Source organism: Saccoglossus kowalevskii, chromosome 3 (genome assembly GCF_978046115.1).
Source record: "Saccoglossus kowalevskii chromosome 3, keSacKowa6.1, whole genome shotgun sequence".
Taxonomy (NCBI): Eukaryota; Metazoa; Hemichordata; class Enteropneusta; family Harrimaniidae; genus Saccoglossus; species Saccoglossus kowalevskii.
The window spans coordinates 20,731,817-20,749,347 of NC_140643.1; the positions used below are offsets into that span (position 1 = coordinate 20,731,817).

Below are 17,531 nucleotides of genomic sequence, written 5' to 3' on the forward strand. Positions count from 1 at the left end.
TTCGTTCATGTTCCCAAAACGATTCTCTGCCAAGTCCCTGGTTTTTCACCCGAGACAGCATTAAATCCATCTTTATTTCTTTTCACCCCTTAACCAATTACAATCAGTATAAGAGACTCCAAGGCCTTGCCTTCCAACAAACAACCAATCACATGAAAGTTTTACACATCATAATCAATTAATTACTCGTCAAGCTGTCTAGAGAAAACATTTCTATACATTGTCAACACTAACTAATATTGATGGGATAATAATCTCGCACTAACATTCCACCAAGATACTACCTTTTTTAAACTCGCAAACAACATTGGTTTAGAATTACAGCTACTGTCTTGTATCTTAAAAACTGCAGAGTCATAAGATGTTTTTGGTTGATTTCGACCAGCTCGCCATCTGGTCTTGTCATTAACCTTTATCAGTATATGTCATGACAACCACTGTCAAACTGACTGAAATATAAATCATGATACAACCCCCTGTTTTACATTCTGCATGTTCTCCGAACATACCGTTCCAATACCAAGGATGTCATCACATTTATATTTCACACGTCAAATACATCAACAATTGTTAAGCAAGTAAAATACACTCTAATATAACAAAATACATAGTTTCAAATGAGTAAATACAATGATTACATATGGTAATTATAATTTCAAATAAAAAGCTATAAATTTAAACACTACTGTTATGATTCTAAAATACAATAGTTATATATATTTAAATAAAAAGATTATGAGGTTAAATACATTGGTTATATTTTCGAATATCCTACTCTATCAAGGAGAGGTGCCAGCACTTCACTTGCTATCCCAATTATTCAGTATTGGGTTCCCTATCTACTGCATACTAATAATATCCCTGGGAATCTCGGTATATACTTCAGATAGACCTACCAATAATCTATAATGATTCCCTACCCCTTCCACAGCCATGCACTTACTATCTTTCCACTCTGGTATCTTAACGGCTTTGGGCAAAGGAATTACACGTTCTACACCATGAAATTTGTATTTTAAATCACCCCATTCGATATTCAACACGGACGAAATTATACCACGTTCAACTGTTAAATTCTCGATCACGGGTCGCTTTGCAAAGGCCAAATGGCTCGGAGACACGTACAGGGTCATAACATTTACCAAGACATACAGCTTGTCATTGGATATCTCTAAAATTAACTTAGTACGGGGCAATTTAGGTGCACGATACATTATAGAGCGATTACGATAACACTTGCACAATCGAATAACCGCCAATATTAATAAGAATCCTGAACACATTAAAATCAGAATTAACGTTTCATTTCGAAGTTGGATCATGGAACTCTTCAAATCTCGCAAGGGGTGGTCCGTAATTAACTCGTCTACTGGCAAATATAACGTTTTAGCCCGGGCCCTGGGAAGGGTTGCAATCAATATGCTCAAAGTTCTCACCTTACAAACTGTATATACTGACAAAATCAGTGACCCTGTGCTTATAATAGCCAGAATGGTTTCAATTATAGTAATAGTTTTGACTTCCAAAAACGGTAAGGCAGGGGTTTCATCCGTAATGTCGCTAAATAATTTGTCTACTTTTGAATAATAAATTGGTTTATTTTTTCTTAATAAATCTGCCGTTCTGTTTAAATCTACCACCAAACGTGCATCAGAACGTACAATTTCCTCGAAATTCCCTCTGTTAATGGTGATGTTAGGGAGTTGTACTCGCCACGGGTTTTCATACATCGATTCCCCCGTAATTTCTGTCAAATCATCTGGGTCATAAAAGGGTATTAAAAATGGCAAATTTACCGGATGCAGAAACGTGGGGGCCTCGTCTTCTGTGCAACTGGTTAACAATGGCGATATATAGAGATTGTCGGAATTTATAGCGCATCCACAGGGCAATTTAATTATACACATTGTACAACCTTCAATAGGCTCAGGGCTTTTATCCCCGCATGCTATTAACCATTTAGTATCATTGCTATTTACCAAAATATTCCCCTGTCCGATTTCGAGAATCTTAGGGTCGTATACTGGGTTGAGTATTAAATCTATTTTACATGTGTTACGAATTTCCTCTTTATTATCATAGAACAAGGCCTTCGTACACGACGACTTACGCATATTTATCATGGTAATCACAGAGGGACAATCTTTTACTGTCAGACCAGTACAAGACGAAATTTGGTCTGCACTCATTTCAACGTAGTAAGTTTCATCTTCATTAACCCCAAAATACTCTGCAACTGACGTTACCTTCGTGCGCCCGTTCTTTGCTGTATTATTGTCGAAATGCTGAGGTTTATCACCTAAATCATAAGGGAGGGGCATAGGCATGACTATCACTTTATACACTTCGAATATGTCGTTTTTTATAGTAATGGGAATTCCAACCTTTATGTACACATTATTGTCTGTACGCCGAAATGTCACTCTCGCATTATGGTAATAATAATTCAAATTCGTGTATGCTATATCAAAATTAGGATATTTCTTTCGTAGTTTCTTTCGCACTGCCCTTAAAGCATCCCCTAACACTCACGGTCCTACCAACTGCAAAGGTAACCTTTCTTGTAATAACACGTCAATCGAACTCACCCTACGTTGTGTCTCCCTTTCAAGTAACTGTAACGCTTGTAGGCGTTGGATAGCATATCGAAACATTAAATGTGTGGATCGCCGTTCATAATTTAATTCTTTTTCTAACGCCTCTTGATTTAGTTCCATTCTGTTCAAGCGCTTTCTCCATTGCGATAAATTAGATACGATCGAATAAATGGCCTCATGATTTTCCTTAATCCCATTCAGAGCATTCCCTATTCTTTTATTCGTTGTGAAAACATATGAGTTTAAATCATCTTCGTACGCAACAATTTGATCTGTCATAACCTCGGTGGAACTTTCCAATGCCGCTACATGCCGCCTCAAAATATTTACGTCGTTCGACGTGGCCGTTCCGAATAAAGATTTCGATACCTTCCCTACAAAGTCTAATAATCCCCTCTTCTGCCGTTCATTTCCCAACTTCCTTTTCTCTATCTTTGGAAATAACACTCGAATCGCTCGTTCATCTCTCGAAATATGATACATATAGAACTTATTCTGTTGTTCGACTAACTTCAAAGTTTCCCCGTATTCCTCACAAAACTTCGGAATGAGGTGAACTGTTTCGTTCGAACATAATGACTCATTCACACTCATCATAGGAATATCTAAATAAGGTATTGCGAACGTATGATGCCAGTACGTTAGGCTGTTATCGATGTTTGCTACCCGTTCAAACAATACTCCATAATTGGGGCGCAGAACATAATCTCTCATCTGCACAGACGGTTTCCATCGTACGACCAGTAATACACTAATAAATATCAACGCTATTCTCATCTTGACATCAATTTCTCGGGAGACGCACTATAAATTAGTAATGAAATGAAAAGAAAGGGGTATGACACATGATAAATGAAAAATTCGTGGCCAATTCTCAATTTGCGTGGTCGAATGGTAGAATTAAGTACCCACCTAAAGCGTTTCCTATGTTCTCATCAAATTGTCCATGGCGTCACCGCCCGGCGTCTTCATGAAAGTGTGACCCCCAACACCAAACCCGTACGTAGCTATAGTGCGGACATAACACTTCCATGTAATTTAAACTTAGGCTTTATCATGGATTCTTTCCACGCTCCTTGAGAAATGGTCTCGTATGAATGAATTCGTTAAGTTGTGTCGTTAGTAATGAATGATGTGCGTCCCAGGGCCTAAATAACACTCGTCTTGTCACACACTAATCTCTTTTTAATATACTTCTAAACCATTAATCAACTTTTCCCGCCTTCTTTTATTCGCTCTTGTCGATCCCATAAGGGGTATCGGATGGTCTTCTAAAAATAATCTCGCCTGTTCGTTTAAATTCTCATAACATTCCCAAGAATTTTGATCTTTTGGGTACCCCACCCATTTAATAAGATACTCTTTTCTACCGTTCCTCAGCCTACCCTTAATAATCTTTTCGATACCAAAATATCCGCTATTCTTACTATTCATCTCTGTGTCTCTGGGCATACATACAATTCAATACCACAAAAAAAAAACGGTAAAAAAAAGATAGAAAAGTAAGCAATACATTACATTACTGAGCAATAGGGTTAGGGTTCTGGAAAAGAGTTCAACGTCCTTATTGAGTTACAGTTACAGTGTCCAGCGAGCAGTTCTCTAAGCAATACACAGATAGCTAAAGTTCTAATTCAAAGTCTATATAGCGTCTTCTTCTCTTGTCGTCGCGTTAGTCCGGGTCGTTATTTGTCATCTTCTTGTCTTTAATGTCGCTCAATTCTTAATTATACAGTCCTATCCGGTACTGGTCCTTCCGAAGGGGTTCTGAAATCTTCATCTCTTCAGCGTTGTACATCGGTGCCATACTGGTAACGGTGTTAGTCGTCGAGCGCGGTTTCTGAGTCGTCTCTGCCATGGAGCTGTTAGTTCGGTTCACAAGAAAGACACCTCTTCGTCATTTCACTTTTCTTCACAGGATGATTTTTGTGTTGAACACAATGCCCAAGGGTTATCCACCACGTGTGATAGGTATTTTTGATGGTTAAAAACCTTTCACTTAGGTAACCGGGATTCGGTCGTTTCCACGCTAGGCTGACAAAAGACACACACAAGCTTCGTTCATGTTCCCAAAACGATTCTCTGCCAAGTCCCTGGTTTTTCACCCGAGACAGCATTAAATCCATCTTTATTTCTTTTCACCCCTTAACCAATTACAATCAGTATAAGAGACTCCAAGGCCTTGCCTTCCAACAAACAACCAATCACATGAAAGTTTTACACATCATAATCAATTAATTACTCGTCAAGCTGTCTAGAGAAAACATTTCTATACATTGTCAACACTAACTAATATTGATGGGATAATAATCTCGCACTAACATTCCACCAAGATACTACCTTTTTTAAACTCGCAAACAACATTGGTTTAGAATTACAGCTACTGTCTTGTATCTTAAAAACTGCAGAGTCATAAGATGTTTTTGGTTGATTTCGACCAGCTCGCCATCTGGTCTTGTCATTAACCTTTATCAGTATATGTCATGACAACCACTGTCAAACTGACTGAAATATAAATCATGATAGTAATACTGAGGCATTTTTTTAGGTTGAGTGCTGCTTCACGAATAATATAAAATACACATATACTGCGTTAAGGGCCGGGTATGTCACTTTTTCGATTATATATAAATAAGATGCCCTCTGTTTTTCACGCGAGACGTAGAGCAAATAATGTTTTTCGGGTGACATTTGCTACAGGTTAACATCAGGAAACCGCTTTATTAACAAAATATGCGTATAATACTGTCATTGTAAATGGAATAAACTTATATATAATAAGTCTTCTTCAATTATATACAAATAAAATAGGTTCATATCATCAATTGTGTAATATATATATAAATATTACAAAATACAAATATTTATACATGTAATAGTTTAATAGTTATATGAATATAGTGTTAACAGTTACAATTTATTTATGCATTATGGTTATTTATTAATAAATTATTATATGTCAAGGTAATTAGCACCATTATTTATAAAGAATTCGATTGTGAAAGATTTAAATGTGTGTAATTATAATCATAACTGATGATCATTATTAAATATAGTATGAATAAATCATAGAAATTCTGACTTGTAAATAAAATCACACAATCAACCTCTCATGTACAGCGTGTGTGTCTCAACGCTAGATTTTTGAAATGTTAAGTTTGAACCCACGTACGGCAGTTTTTTAAGTGAACTGTCAATATTGGACGTGGCATTTAATCATTCACAAAACTGGAACGTTATCTTATTAATAATAGTCTATAATAATATAGTATAGACTGTACGTCCGTCGATGCAGGTGATGGTAATTAAATACGAATATAATATTTCAACAACACATTACTGAGTAGGATCAGTACAGCAGTATGGTCTCAAGAATAACATAACTGAGTTAAAAAAAAACTAACATTTAGAATTTTATTTGAAACATTAAGCAAATAAATCAATTTACAGTTATTATTTAATTGTTCAAACTTTGAGAAAATTAATATTTTTTTCCATATATTTCTTTATTTCTGGTTCTATACAATTCATTATATAATAAGTTTCATCACCAATTTTACTTGTATTACAAAAATGACAGGTAAGATGATCATTTGATGTTATGTAACGACCTTTGGCAATTGGTAATAAATGTTGGGAAATTCTTATTTTTGTTATAGTGCCTCGTAATTTGTTATTTATAACTTCTGTTGAAATAGTTTTGAAACTTGTATAACTATTTATTTACGTTTACAATTTATTCTTTATTTGGGAGTTGTCTTCTTTATTAAGTTTGTCCATCTATTCTTTGTTATTCGACTATTTTTTTTTAAATTACTTGTTTTGAATTAATATTTTCAGTATTCCGGATTTTGTTGCAATTAGGTGTAGATGAATGGTGTAAATATATTCTCATTCCCTGTTGCTGTAATTCAGTCTCATTTGCAAGCGCAACAATTAATGATGTTGCACAATTACTTTTGCTATTACCCAGAATGCCTAAAAAACTTCTAATTATCTCCAGTTGTAGAGGGTAACGCCAGCCAGCCATATTGACATTTTTAATCACACAAAGGGAATTTATAAAAATATACCCTTTTTTGTTTTTAAGTGACATTACTGTATTATTAGTAATCATATTTTCCGTACAGACACCACATACGGTGTCATTTTATGTGAAAAGCTATTCAGCCTATTGTTCATAATAATATTAAAACGGTATTTTAGTCAATCGATACTACTAAAATATTCTAGTGCTATGCGTATCAAACATTTTCGCACATTTTAACATGCAGATTTAAATATACTTGGTACGTCGCCAGAATCAAAGAATATTTAACATACACTAAATTGAGGTTGACTTTCAGTTAGTAATTCAACAAATGAAATCGTATGATGTTCGACTACTATTCCCATATTACATTTATGTATTCCACATCGACAACAAGTGCGCGTCTAGAAAAACGTGCACTGTTATCCCAACCCTTGTCACAGAACTTTACCGCCAATTTTCTCATGACCAGTTTCGTCTAATGCTAAACGAAAACGAAACGAAAAATACAAAAACTTCTTCTCGCAAGACCACTCGTTCTCTTTGGTATTATCCTCGAATAACTTTTAATTGCTTATTTAATCGTATGCACAGTCTATGTACAACGTGTCGCCATTTCAAATCAACAGAATAGCGTCAATAGCGGTGGTCCCCAGTAAAGTGATGACAACGCCCGTTCGCAGATTGACATAAATAACGTGGAATACATATATATCATACCATCATTTTAAATGCCTAGATACTAGTACGTATTTTCGATTAGTTATTTGTTTTCAATTTTCAGGTCATGGTTAAACATCAAATATACCACGTTCTTTTTTATTTAGATAGATATGGGTGAATCTGGTTGTGAATCCAACGTCGCTTTGAAACTATATCGAACAAGACGCGACGTGGCGATTTTGACAGTTGCGCAGACAAAGAAATACAAACTGAGTGGTTACTAAACTTTAATTAGTTATTTTGTTGGTGATTGAAAGGTATCGAATGAGTCGCCGGCGGTAATTAGTGCGAGTGGCGCCCAGACGTTTCGGCCGCGGGCATTTCGACCCCGGATGTTTCGGCCCGGACGTTCCGGCCAGATATAGTTCAATGGTAAGATGATCTTAGCCACAGAGTGACTGTATTAAGTATTTCTGTAAACATCTGAATGCGGATATCACGTAATAGACTAGGCATTAAATATTTCTGAAACCAAGTAAATATATACAAGTAAAAAAACAATGGATATTTTAATGCCAAATGTGTTCCGTCTACTGGTAAAAAAATCGGGATTTCATTATAAAAGCGAATTTCAATATGTCGCCCTCTACATGTATGTCAACTGTGTGTAGCAATGCCAACGATATAAATGGATGTTTAAACACCAGTTACCTGTACCTGCCATACGTGCTCAGCAATCTTATTTTTTAAATTGCACAAAAAGCCAGTCAACATATGTGCATGACCGTACGTATAATGGTATATAGAAAGAGAGTGTCATTAATAAGTAAACAGACACTTAGTATTGTCGACTCCAAAGTCAGAAAGTGAAGTTCACACGGCACACTTTCAGTTAAATACACAAAAACAACGGCGTATCCTATTCTCGTTACGGTTCATATACACGTATTACGTTTCTAAGTGTGTACTTTTAATTGTGATTGCGTATATATTACATTACATTTTGCTGTCATTATAACGCGTAACTCCACGTTTGCGAGTGAGGTCTATAGACTCTACGTCATTTGGTCGTGACTTTGTTCTGTATAGCTACCGTTTTTATTCGAAACAAGTTTAATTTACATCACACAGTTTCACAAAATGTCGAACGATTGGCAAGACGGGGATATGGGGGGGGGCTACGTGTCACACCATGGCGAGTACATGATGCGATGTTTAGTTTATAATAAATATTGACACTTGGCAACCAAGATGGCGCTTGGGCTTTTGTATACGTTCACCTTTTCTTTACACTATTATTATGCAAATCACCAACACCATTATTCCAACTCAGGCTCTCACAGTGGCGATAGAGTTTATAACTCTCGCAGTGGAGACGTTCATTGACGATAGACGGTAGGATAAGTTTAGTTGTTTATTTCTAGACCTTAGAAAACGCGTATAACATAACATAGCTACGGCGACTCCAACACACTCGAGGCATACGTATAAGAAGGCGAGACAACACTTAGATACCCTCTCTTTCACGTAACGTTCGATTAATACTGCACTGAATATACTGGCTGCATTTTTTTATTAGTTCCAGAAAATATATAGAAGATGTAACTTAATCAAGTATCACAGATCTTGTTATTAAATTACATAATAGCCGCGTTCCGTATCATCGTATACGTAATTGCTAAACTGGGGGGGGGGGGTTGTATTACCTGTATTGGGTATACGTCTGGGCAAGGGTCACCACTCTTTTTCACTCTCTTGTCAGTCTACGATTGTGATGAATACGAGTTGAAGGGAACACAATGCGGCGCTCGTAAACAACAAAATGCTTCCACATTGCAACTAACAAAGACACATTGGCCTCAGGTGATAACACCATATTTTCAGCTGCCTTAGCCCGATCCCTGTCAAATCCCTATCAAATGATCATTGGTAGCGTAGTCATCGATACGCCGATCGGTATATATGTACCGATCGCGTGTACATCCAACACGGGGAAAGCTGGGCTAAGGGCCGTGTGTCCTTGGATGATATCTGTAGATTGAAGTATTGAAGTGCTTTTACGTTTTGTATATTTTTATATCTACCTTTTTTCTGAAAAAAATAATAATAAATTAATTAAATTAATAAACAAACAAATAAATAAATAAATAAATAAATAAATAAATAAATAAATAAATAAATAAATAAATAAATAAATAAATAAATAAATAAATAAATAAATAAATAAATAAATAAATAAATAAATAAATAAATAAATAAATAAAAAAATAATAAATAAATTAATTAATCACAAGGAACTTCAAACATATCTACTCTCACATAAACATATTGTTACATGCTTATTTATAAATGTCTTGTTTCCAGCAAGAAATCAATTCACTCGATTTCACCTATTCCTATTTTTCAGTGTCTACACGGCAATATTACCCAAATCACAGGATGACAGACCCTAGTAGTATTTTTCCATTGTCGACGCGAGAATGGGATTATGTTGCCGGCCGTCAACACGCCCCAGGACTGTGCGTCAAAGAACATGAATTATTGCGAGCAGTGGAGTCAGGCGATATTGTCAAAGCAAAAGCCTTGTTAGAGGTATATTACATACAATGAACAACAGTAGATTATATTTATAGGGCGGTAGTCATCGCGCCGTGCATGTGCGACATTTGTGTTGATAAACATTGATTTTTCCCATAATCCAATGCGCTTTCCTAATGAAATCACAAGTACGAGTTTTGCTCTGGTCGCCATTTGCACCAATTACAGGCTTATACATTTACTATATTATCTCTTCATAGAGTGGTGACGTAAACGCTAACTGTATTGGCAAACGAAGAAATCAGCCAATAAGAGCACTTCAGCTAGCTGCTGAGAAGAACGATTTTCACATGATTAAATTATTGCTGAACTATGGCGCCAAACCGCTTCCAAAGCCATTGCCGTGTCTGAGTCAGTAACATTTATTATTCGTGAGCACTTGTAATAAATGTGGTATAAATATATAACAAATAAGTAATTAGTTTATTGTTGTTATGTTGGCAAGTAACTACTAAAACAGGAAATTTGCTACCTAAATTGTCGTCCCACCTATATACCGAAAATCAGACATAATATGTATTACGTACATGGTTGATTATATTCACAGAACCTGGGAATATATTAGAAGATGACATGAGGTACGGTTTGTACAATGCCATTTGTTCCCCGGCATATCTAAGTCTGGTAAATGACGACCCTATTATGGCGGCTAACGAAGTAAACCATGAATTGTACAAAGTATCAATTTCAAAAGGCATTGTAGAAACCTCGAAGGTAAGTAATTAATCAATCCGATCACACGCGCGGAGAAACTGGGAGGGTCGTCTGGTATTAACCACAGTCACCCAATTGTACCTGATAATAAATCTATCATAACAATCAAGCCCTTAGAATCAGTGCGTGCACGTGTTCCAATCAGTTCCAATTTTGAATAAGCCTGTATGATTGTTTTGTTATATTGTGTTACACACTGGAAACAAATATTACGTATTCATATACGTAAACACAAAGTTTTTAGCATGGCAGATTGACCCAACGAGTTTATACGTTATCTATCGATCATTAGCATACAATAGTGTTGCAACATAACATACATTAACAATAGTGGCTCCATTAATTTTCGTGTAAGTTTTTTTTTTGAAGTGGCATTATTAATATTTCAATTGATTATTGCTAATAAAATGAAAATGAAACGACAAAATGTATAAATGTATAATGGAACCATTTGTAAGCACGACGTCAAATTTTATTTTTGATTTTTTAGGATAAGTACGTTAAACTTTGGCGACAAGTTCGCGCATACAGCTTGGATATACTGACATGTTGCGACTCCACGCAGGAGGCTCGTACTCTACTTTTGGGAAGAGGAATGGAACATGCTGTCAACGATTACACTGTCAGAGGCAAAGTATTGATGAGTGCACTTGAAAACCACAACAAACAGGTGAAGATTATTGTATTTTAAAGACGGACCAATTATTAGCGACGTGGAAGCTGTTGTTAATGTGTATTAATTATTTATATGGGCATTGTTTTAGCTAGGTGACACAACACTTGGAACATGTTTGATGGGTCAATTGTCGAAATGCCTTATGTTACCTTGTTAGATTTCAAGATCAAAGGCGATGTCACTAAGCAAGTTGACGGCTATAACCATAAGCCCTAACTTAATGAGGAAACCTATGAATGGACGGGGGAAGAGGGTAAATCGGTGAATAAATTAGTGTTTAAATACGTAAAATTGCATCATAATTATATGATAGATGGACAATTTTAGCTAGGTGCTAGCGTCACGTCACCCAAACATATTCAAATATATATTTGATTCAGTTTTAATAACTCGTGCGTTTTTTTTTTGTTTTTTTTTTGCAGTTCATATCACACTACAAGTGTCAAAATATAGTCCATAAAATATGGTACCGTGGTCAGCCAGAATGGTATTTTCGTAACGGTTTAAAATGGACAATCCTATACTACGCGCACACGGTCATGGTCTATGTAGTCTTCCTTCCTATTCTGCTGCTTATTTACACTATTCTCCCATGCTCCCCTGTATCACGAATTGTAGATACGCCAAAGAGCAAGTTTATGTCACAAATGATGTCGTATCTACTGTTTCTTATCCTAATTCTTATCCTCAATGTACTATTGGACAACGATCCAAACACTACATTGACGACGTCTTACCTTGCATTCTTGATCTTCATTCTGATATACGTCATCGCCATGATATGGGGTGAAATTACTCAAATTATTATTTTAGGGATGAAAACATATTGTCGTGATTACTGGAACTACCTCGATTGGGGGATTCTGTTGTCATTTCTGTTCGATATTATGCTACGATTGTTGGATAATTCCAACGCCATAACGATTAGTATTCAGCTACAAACCTTCTGGGTCACGTGGACAGCCATGGCCCTCACTACCGCCTGTATTCGATTCATGGATAATTTCTACCTGTCCTCTTATCTTGGGTCACTCATGTTGTTGTTCGCCGCCATGGGTGACGACGTACTCAAGTTCCTTGTCATCTTCGCATTTGCAGTTATGTCGTTCTCTTTTGGATTTTACTACCTTTTTGAGGGGATTCCCAAGAACAATTTCAACAAGTGAGTATACAATATATTGTACCGGAAACTAATCTAAGTATAAGCGTATGACGTATATAACAGGAAAGTTGTATTTCTGCCATTTCGTGGACATATAGTAGAAAATGACTTTGTGGGGTATTTTATTTCTTATCTGGCTAATACTAAAACTTGGTTCGTTTACAGAAAACAGTAGCTCATATGATCGTATTGAATACATCACTATGGCTTAGAAGTGAAAATAATATTAAGGAGACACAATATTTTGAATATGTTTAAAATGGTCAATCATCGGCATGCATCATTTAGATTTTAATATCAAAATCAATGTCACAGAGTCACTAAATATGTTGACGGCCATAGCTAACAATAAATATAACCATAAGCCCAACTTAATAGGTACACAAATGAATGAAAGGGGAAGATGCTGAATCGGTGAATAAATTAGTGTTTAAATACGTATAATTAATTAATTATTGCCTCATTTGATAGATGGGCAATTTTAGCTAGCGCCACGTCACCCAAATATGTTTACAAACCGTAAGCAAGCCGTGGCTCTGATTGGATATCGACAACGAGTGCCGTCTAGTTTTATTATCATTCTTATTCTCGGACATTTGCCTGCATTATAAATGTAAATTCGGGAGATAACACTAACCTCTAAGATCAAAATTATGTGCTAACTGAACTGGATTAAGAGAGGCTTATTATTTTCATTATCTGTATAAGGCATGCAACTAGTTGTAAATATGAATAAAACCAAGTAGATGAGAAACCCAAGCATAAATGTATGTGGCACTTTGTAAATTGAGAAAACACAATCAGATTACTTAACAAAATATAAATATTTGGGGGGATTTATTTTCTCATTATAAATATCGAGTACTATGGGTAGTATTTGTTTGTTCCACGTTATTATACATTTTTTTATTATTTATCCGTAGAAATAGTCGATAAATGTCATTTCATAATTGCTAGTATTGTTTCTTTGTAAAAATCCGGTGCAAAATATATTCAACCTAATATGGCCTACACACATTCAACAAGAATATATTGTGACATCCTCTTGTCAAGTAATAAAAATATTGTCACCTGTAATGTTGTAATGTTAACTTTTCATTTCAAAATAAATATATAAAATAATCTCTAATGTGTTTTTTTCTTTCTATATTTCATAGACTTAATTCTTCAGTTACGGCCCTAATTTCCACTATATTTGGCGGAGACATATCCGGTGACCTGAAAGTGAGTGGCATCGTTTACAACGTGTCATCAGAAATTCACGATGTCTCGGGTACTTACCAAGCAGTGGGGTATATACTATACACATTTTTTGGTACATTCGTCATGCTGATTCTCGTCAATATATGTATTGCTATGATGTCCGACACATATGCCAGACTCAAAGTAAGTGTAATTCTGATATGATTGATCGTTAGGTATAACAGTGCAACTGTGAACTAACATATGAATTTTGCCGACGAGCTGTGTATGATATATTGCCCATTATCAATTTACATTCCGTTAACTATGTAAGAATTGGTGTGCATTGACCCTTTTTGATAAAGCGTTACATCTGAGTAACAACAACAAAATTTAGCTCAATTCCTTATTTGTTATTCTTAACTGGGGCTTGCTGTGGTCTGATTTTGTATATTGATTTGCAAGCAATAGAAAAACTTTCCGATACAACTCGTGCCTTTTTAGTTTTTTTTTTTTACTTGTTATCTGTAGTATTTGTGTGTGAAACTCCGGAAAATTAATACTAATTGAATTGGTGACATATACTTACTCAAAATCGCATTATATCTCCATGGAAAGAACAAATTCTGTTCAGTGTTTTAGACGCTGGGTGATCTCGCATCTACGACACTTAAGACATATCGCATCATTCAAAACTACACTGTACCGAGTAAACATGTTAAATTGTAGGAACATATCGATTGTGAATGGAAGTTCAGAAGAACAAGCATGTGGATGAATTACGTCAACGCTTCTGTTCTACCAGCTCCATATAACATCATACCGTCATTTGCTTGCTGTAAGTACTTATGTCCCGAAAAATGTAGATGTTTCAATTCACGGAAGATAGTACAGGAGGATTTTGAGGTGAGTTTTAATACCGAGACTGATGCACATAGTCAACACATTTGTTTGAATGGATTGTTTGATACATCGATTTTGGGATTGTATTTCACTTTCAACCCTGTGAACTGTATTCACAAATACATTCTATAATAACACCGAAGATAGTCTATGTTCCTTGATATTACACCAATATATTGATTTCTCTCAGGAATATGTTAAATTAAATTGTATACGTTTGCACAAATGAGAAATTGAACATTTTCAAATTTTAAAAACTAAATCTTCTGATGAATTCGCATCGAATTGTCTTAAAATTGTGCGAATCTTATTCGATCTGTAAGTACTTGAATGAAAACGAAATATTTAATTGTACTATATCCTTTAAACCCATGATCAGCGATGTATTGTGTTTTACAACACGTATTATGCGGGTGATGCGCACAGTTTATGATCAGTTTTAAGTATTTCTTCAATGAAGTATCACCCTATCCTCTTCGACATGCTGCAAAAAATGACTATTTGCCAACCACGGTATTAAATCAATACATGGCAAATACTCAACTCTGCGTTTGAAAATCGCTACTGATTGCAATATGAAAAAACCCTATCATTTTTTTCAGCATAATGATGCGTCCATGAAAGAACTCCATCTTGTAAGTTTTTGTTTTATCCAAATTCGAATAGTGAAATATATGTACTTGATAAATGTTTGTGAACACTCTATATATAACACAATCTAGTTCCAACTACGTATACTCTAGCTTCAACATTCGTTTTTAAATTACGGTTTAGGCTATTTACTAACTTAAATGTGATTTTTTCCGACCTGGCCTACAACGTATGAAATAGTGATACCTGATATTGCAGTATTGAGGCCGTCGGACAGTGATGTCACATGGTGCTGCTGTGACAATATTTTTTGCACGTTATTTATAACAGAGACACATAAATGTATATTTAATATAACACAACGAACAATGCCTTTATTTTATCTCCTGGTGTGAACTACTGGTTCTTGCAAACCAGTCACTGTGCATGCGCACAACGTAAAACATGTGCCTACTATGATGTACTCTTGCAGCTATCACTGTGCTTCATGTATTGTCACAGTCATGTATTGATTGTTGGATATATTTTACCAGGTGAACATTGCCGCCAACAAAAGGGATAGCGATATGACATGTGATGTGAACTTGTCCTATGACGAGGTGAGTAAAAATGTACACTTTTCTGGCTGCATTAGTTTTTGGGTCATTGCGTTACATTACACCGCATCGCACTATACCGCACTATACGTCTCTGCACTGCGCCACACTACACTATACCGCCCTGCACCGCACTATACTGCTCTGCACTGCGCCACACTACACAACACCGCCCTGCACCGCACTATACGGCTCTGCACTGCGCCACACTACACTACACTCCGCCGAAACGCAGTGTAACGCAACACAACGCAATATAGTACTCAGATGGTGAATTGTCCGAGTTACGGAGATGAAAAAATCAAGTTGCAAACAAATTGTTTTATAGAAACCACTCCCACTATCGCACAGCGTCGACCAATTGAGTGCTGTGTTAACAATTTCCCGAGTTACGGGCACCATGTAATTTGTTGTTTAAGTCCACGGAAAGTAATACAAATTAGGGAGTTAGGAAATTGTTGTTGTTTTGATATTTATATATAACGCAATCAAATTTTGACCACGTAATGAGCTTGTTTGTTTCAACTTTTGGTTCCAGTCGCTGAACGTTTGTGAAGCTTAAACAACAAAAATTATCTGGGTTGTCCGAAACTCGATGTTCGGTTAACATTTAATTGAACATCGAGTATAATTTGGGCTTGATTTTGCAAAAGTATGGCTCCAAATATATGGGCGTGATTATTTTTGTCATTCGACGTTTTTGTAACTCGACAATCGCAACCCGAATAACCTTTAATATAGCTTTAGCATTTCGCTAAATTTCATTATTATTTTGCACAAATATTATGATACTGTGATAAATAATCGAAAAATATTTCTGCAATATCGAAAGATCACAACGTTTCATGCAAACCTGTTGATTACGTTTATCGGTCTACAGCTTCTAACAGTATTCTAAATGTCTTGCAGCTTCTCAATGTATTGTTTAATCGTTATCTGATCATGAAAGGCATCGTGGATGAAGAGACGCTGATGAAGTCTAGACCGACAACAGGGCCAGAGGACAATGAATATGGGGTTAGTGGACGGGAGGGCGATACATTGGGCACTGGCGCGGCTGGTGATTATGGTGTTGGCGACAGTGATCATGGGGAATCTCTGTAACACATAATTCAGTTAACAAGTGAGGTCTGATTCAATCGTTACTATACTGCAGACGCTTGTGTGTGACTACCACCGGGTAATCAGTCGGTGCACTTGTAAGCAGGAAATGTACGTCAAAGACTGGCATTGACAGCCACCTAAAAACTCACTAATTGGTTGGGAAGAACATTAACTTTCGTTGTGACATATTGCCACCGTGAACGATTAGCTGTAGATTTAGACACTGAATCTTCATAATCCAATTGATTAGCTGTAATGATTAACACGGAAATGTGGAGTGGGCGTGTGCGTATGTGGATTTCTGATCAATATGTTTACTTTTGATAAAATCGGCACGGGTTAGTAACTTCAGGATCTTTCCATGTTGTTAATACAATAACAAATCAGGCTAGGTAATTGTTATTGGTATTTTAAGGTTGGGCGTGGTTATTTATTTTTTGTAAATTATGTGTAATTGCTTTAAAGCTATTAAAATGAAATATAAACTTTTAAGCAAGTAAGGTTTCGTGTAAATATAATACATAACTATTATGTAATATGAAATACAATCTGTTAGAAATGTTCTGTATTCAAGCTATGGTAGCATACAACTGCATAATAAATAAATAAATTGTAAATCATTCGCCTGCAGGGCAAATATTGTTCACGCACAGTCATGGACTTCTACTCAGACTCTACCATGAGATAAATTAAGAGTATTCGTAAATTATGCAGG

General features: G+C 35.9%; 1 protein-coding gene and 1 long non-coding RNA gene across 2 annotated transcripts; one reads left to right on the forward strand and one right to left on the reverse strand.

The window, feature by feature from the left end:
- Positions 1-2,778: 2,778 nt before the first annotated feature.
- LOC146747552 (uncharacterized) lies at positions 2,779-4,064 on the reverse strand. The gene is made up of 2 exons (XR_014928867.1): positions 3,510-4,064; positions 2,779-3,401 (listed from the first exon to the last, which is right to left on the reverse strand). It is a non-coding gene; the product is annotated as an uncharacterized LOC146747552 (long non-coding RNA).
- Positions 4,065-8,597: 4,533 nt separating this feature from the next.
- LOC102802757 (short transient receptor potential channel 4-like) lies at positions 8,598-17,312 on the forward strand. Its single transcript, XM_006823444.3, has 11 exons — positions 8,598-8,685; positions 9,698-9,882; positions 10,089-10,239; positions 10,436-10,602; positions 11,093-11,272; positions 11,701-12,440; positions 13,598-13,826; positions 14,352-14,528; positions 15,128-15,160; positions 15,650-15,715; positions 16,622-17,312. The coding sequence occupies exons 2-11, from the start codon at positions 9,730-9,732 to the stop codon at positions 16,814-16,816; spliced, it is 2,091 nt and encodes a 696-aa protein (XP_006823507.3). The 5' UTR covers positions 8,598-8,685; positions 9,698-9,729; the 3' UTR covers positions 16,817-17,312.
- The last annotated feature ends 219 nt before the right edge of the window (positions 17,313-17,531 follow it).

Excerpts from the sequence above, each read along its gene's own strand:
- LOC102802757 (XM_006823444.3), top strand. The coding sequence starts at position 9,730 with ATGACAGACCCTAGTAGTATTTTTCCATTGTCGACGCGAGAATGGGAT. Across the intron at positions 10,603-11,092 it reads GCATTGTAGAAACCTCGAAG|GATAAGTACGTTAAACTTTG; the intron begins GTAAGTAATTAA and ends TTGATTTTTTAG. Across the intron at positions 15,161-15,649 it reads CCATGAAAGAACTCCATCTT|GTGAACATTGCCGCCAACAA; the intron begins GTAAGTTTTTGT and ends ATATTTTACCAG.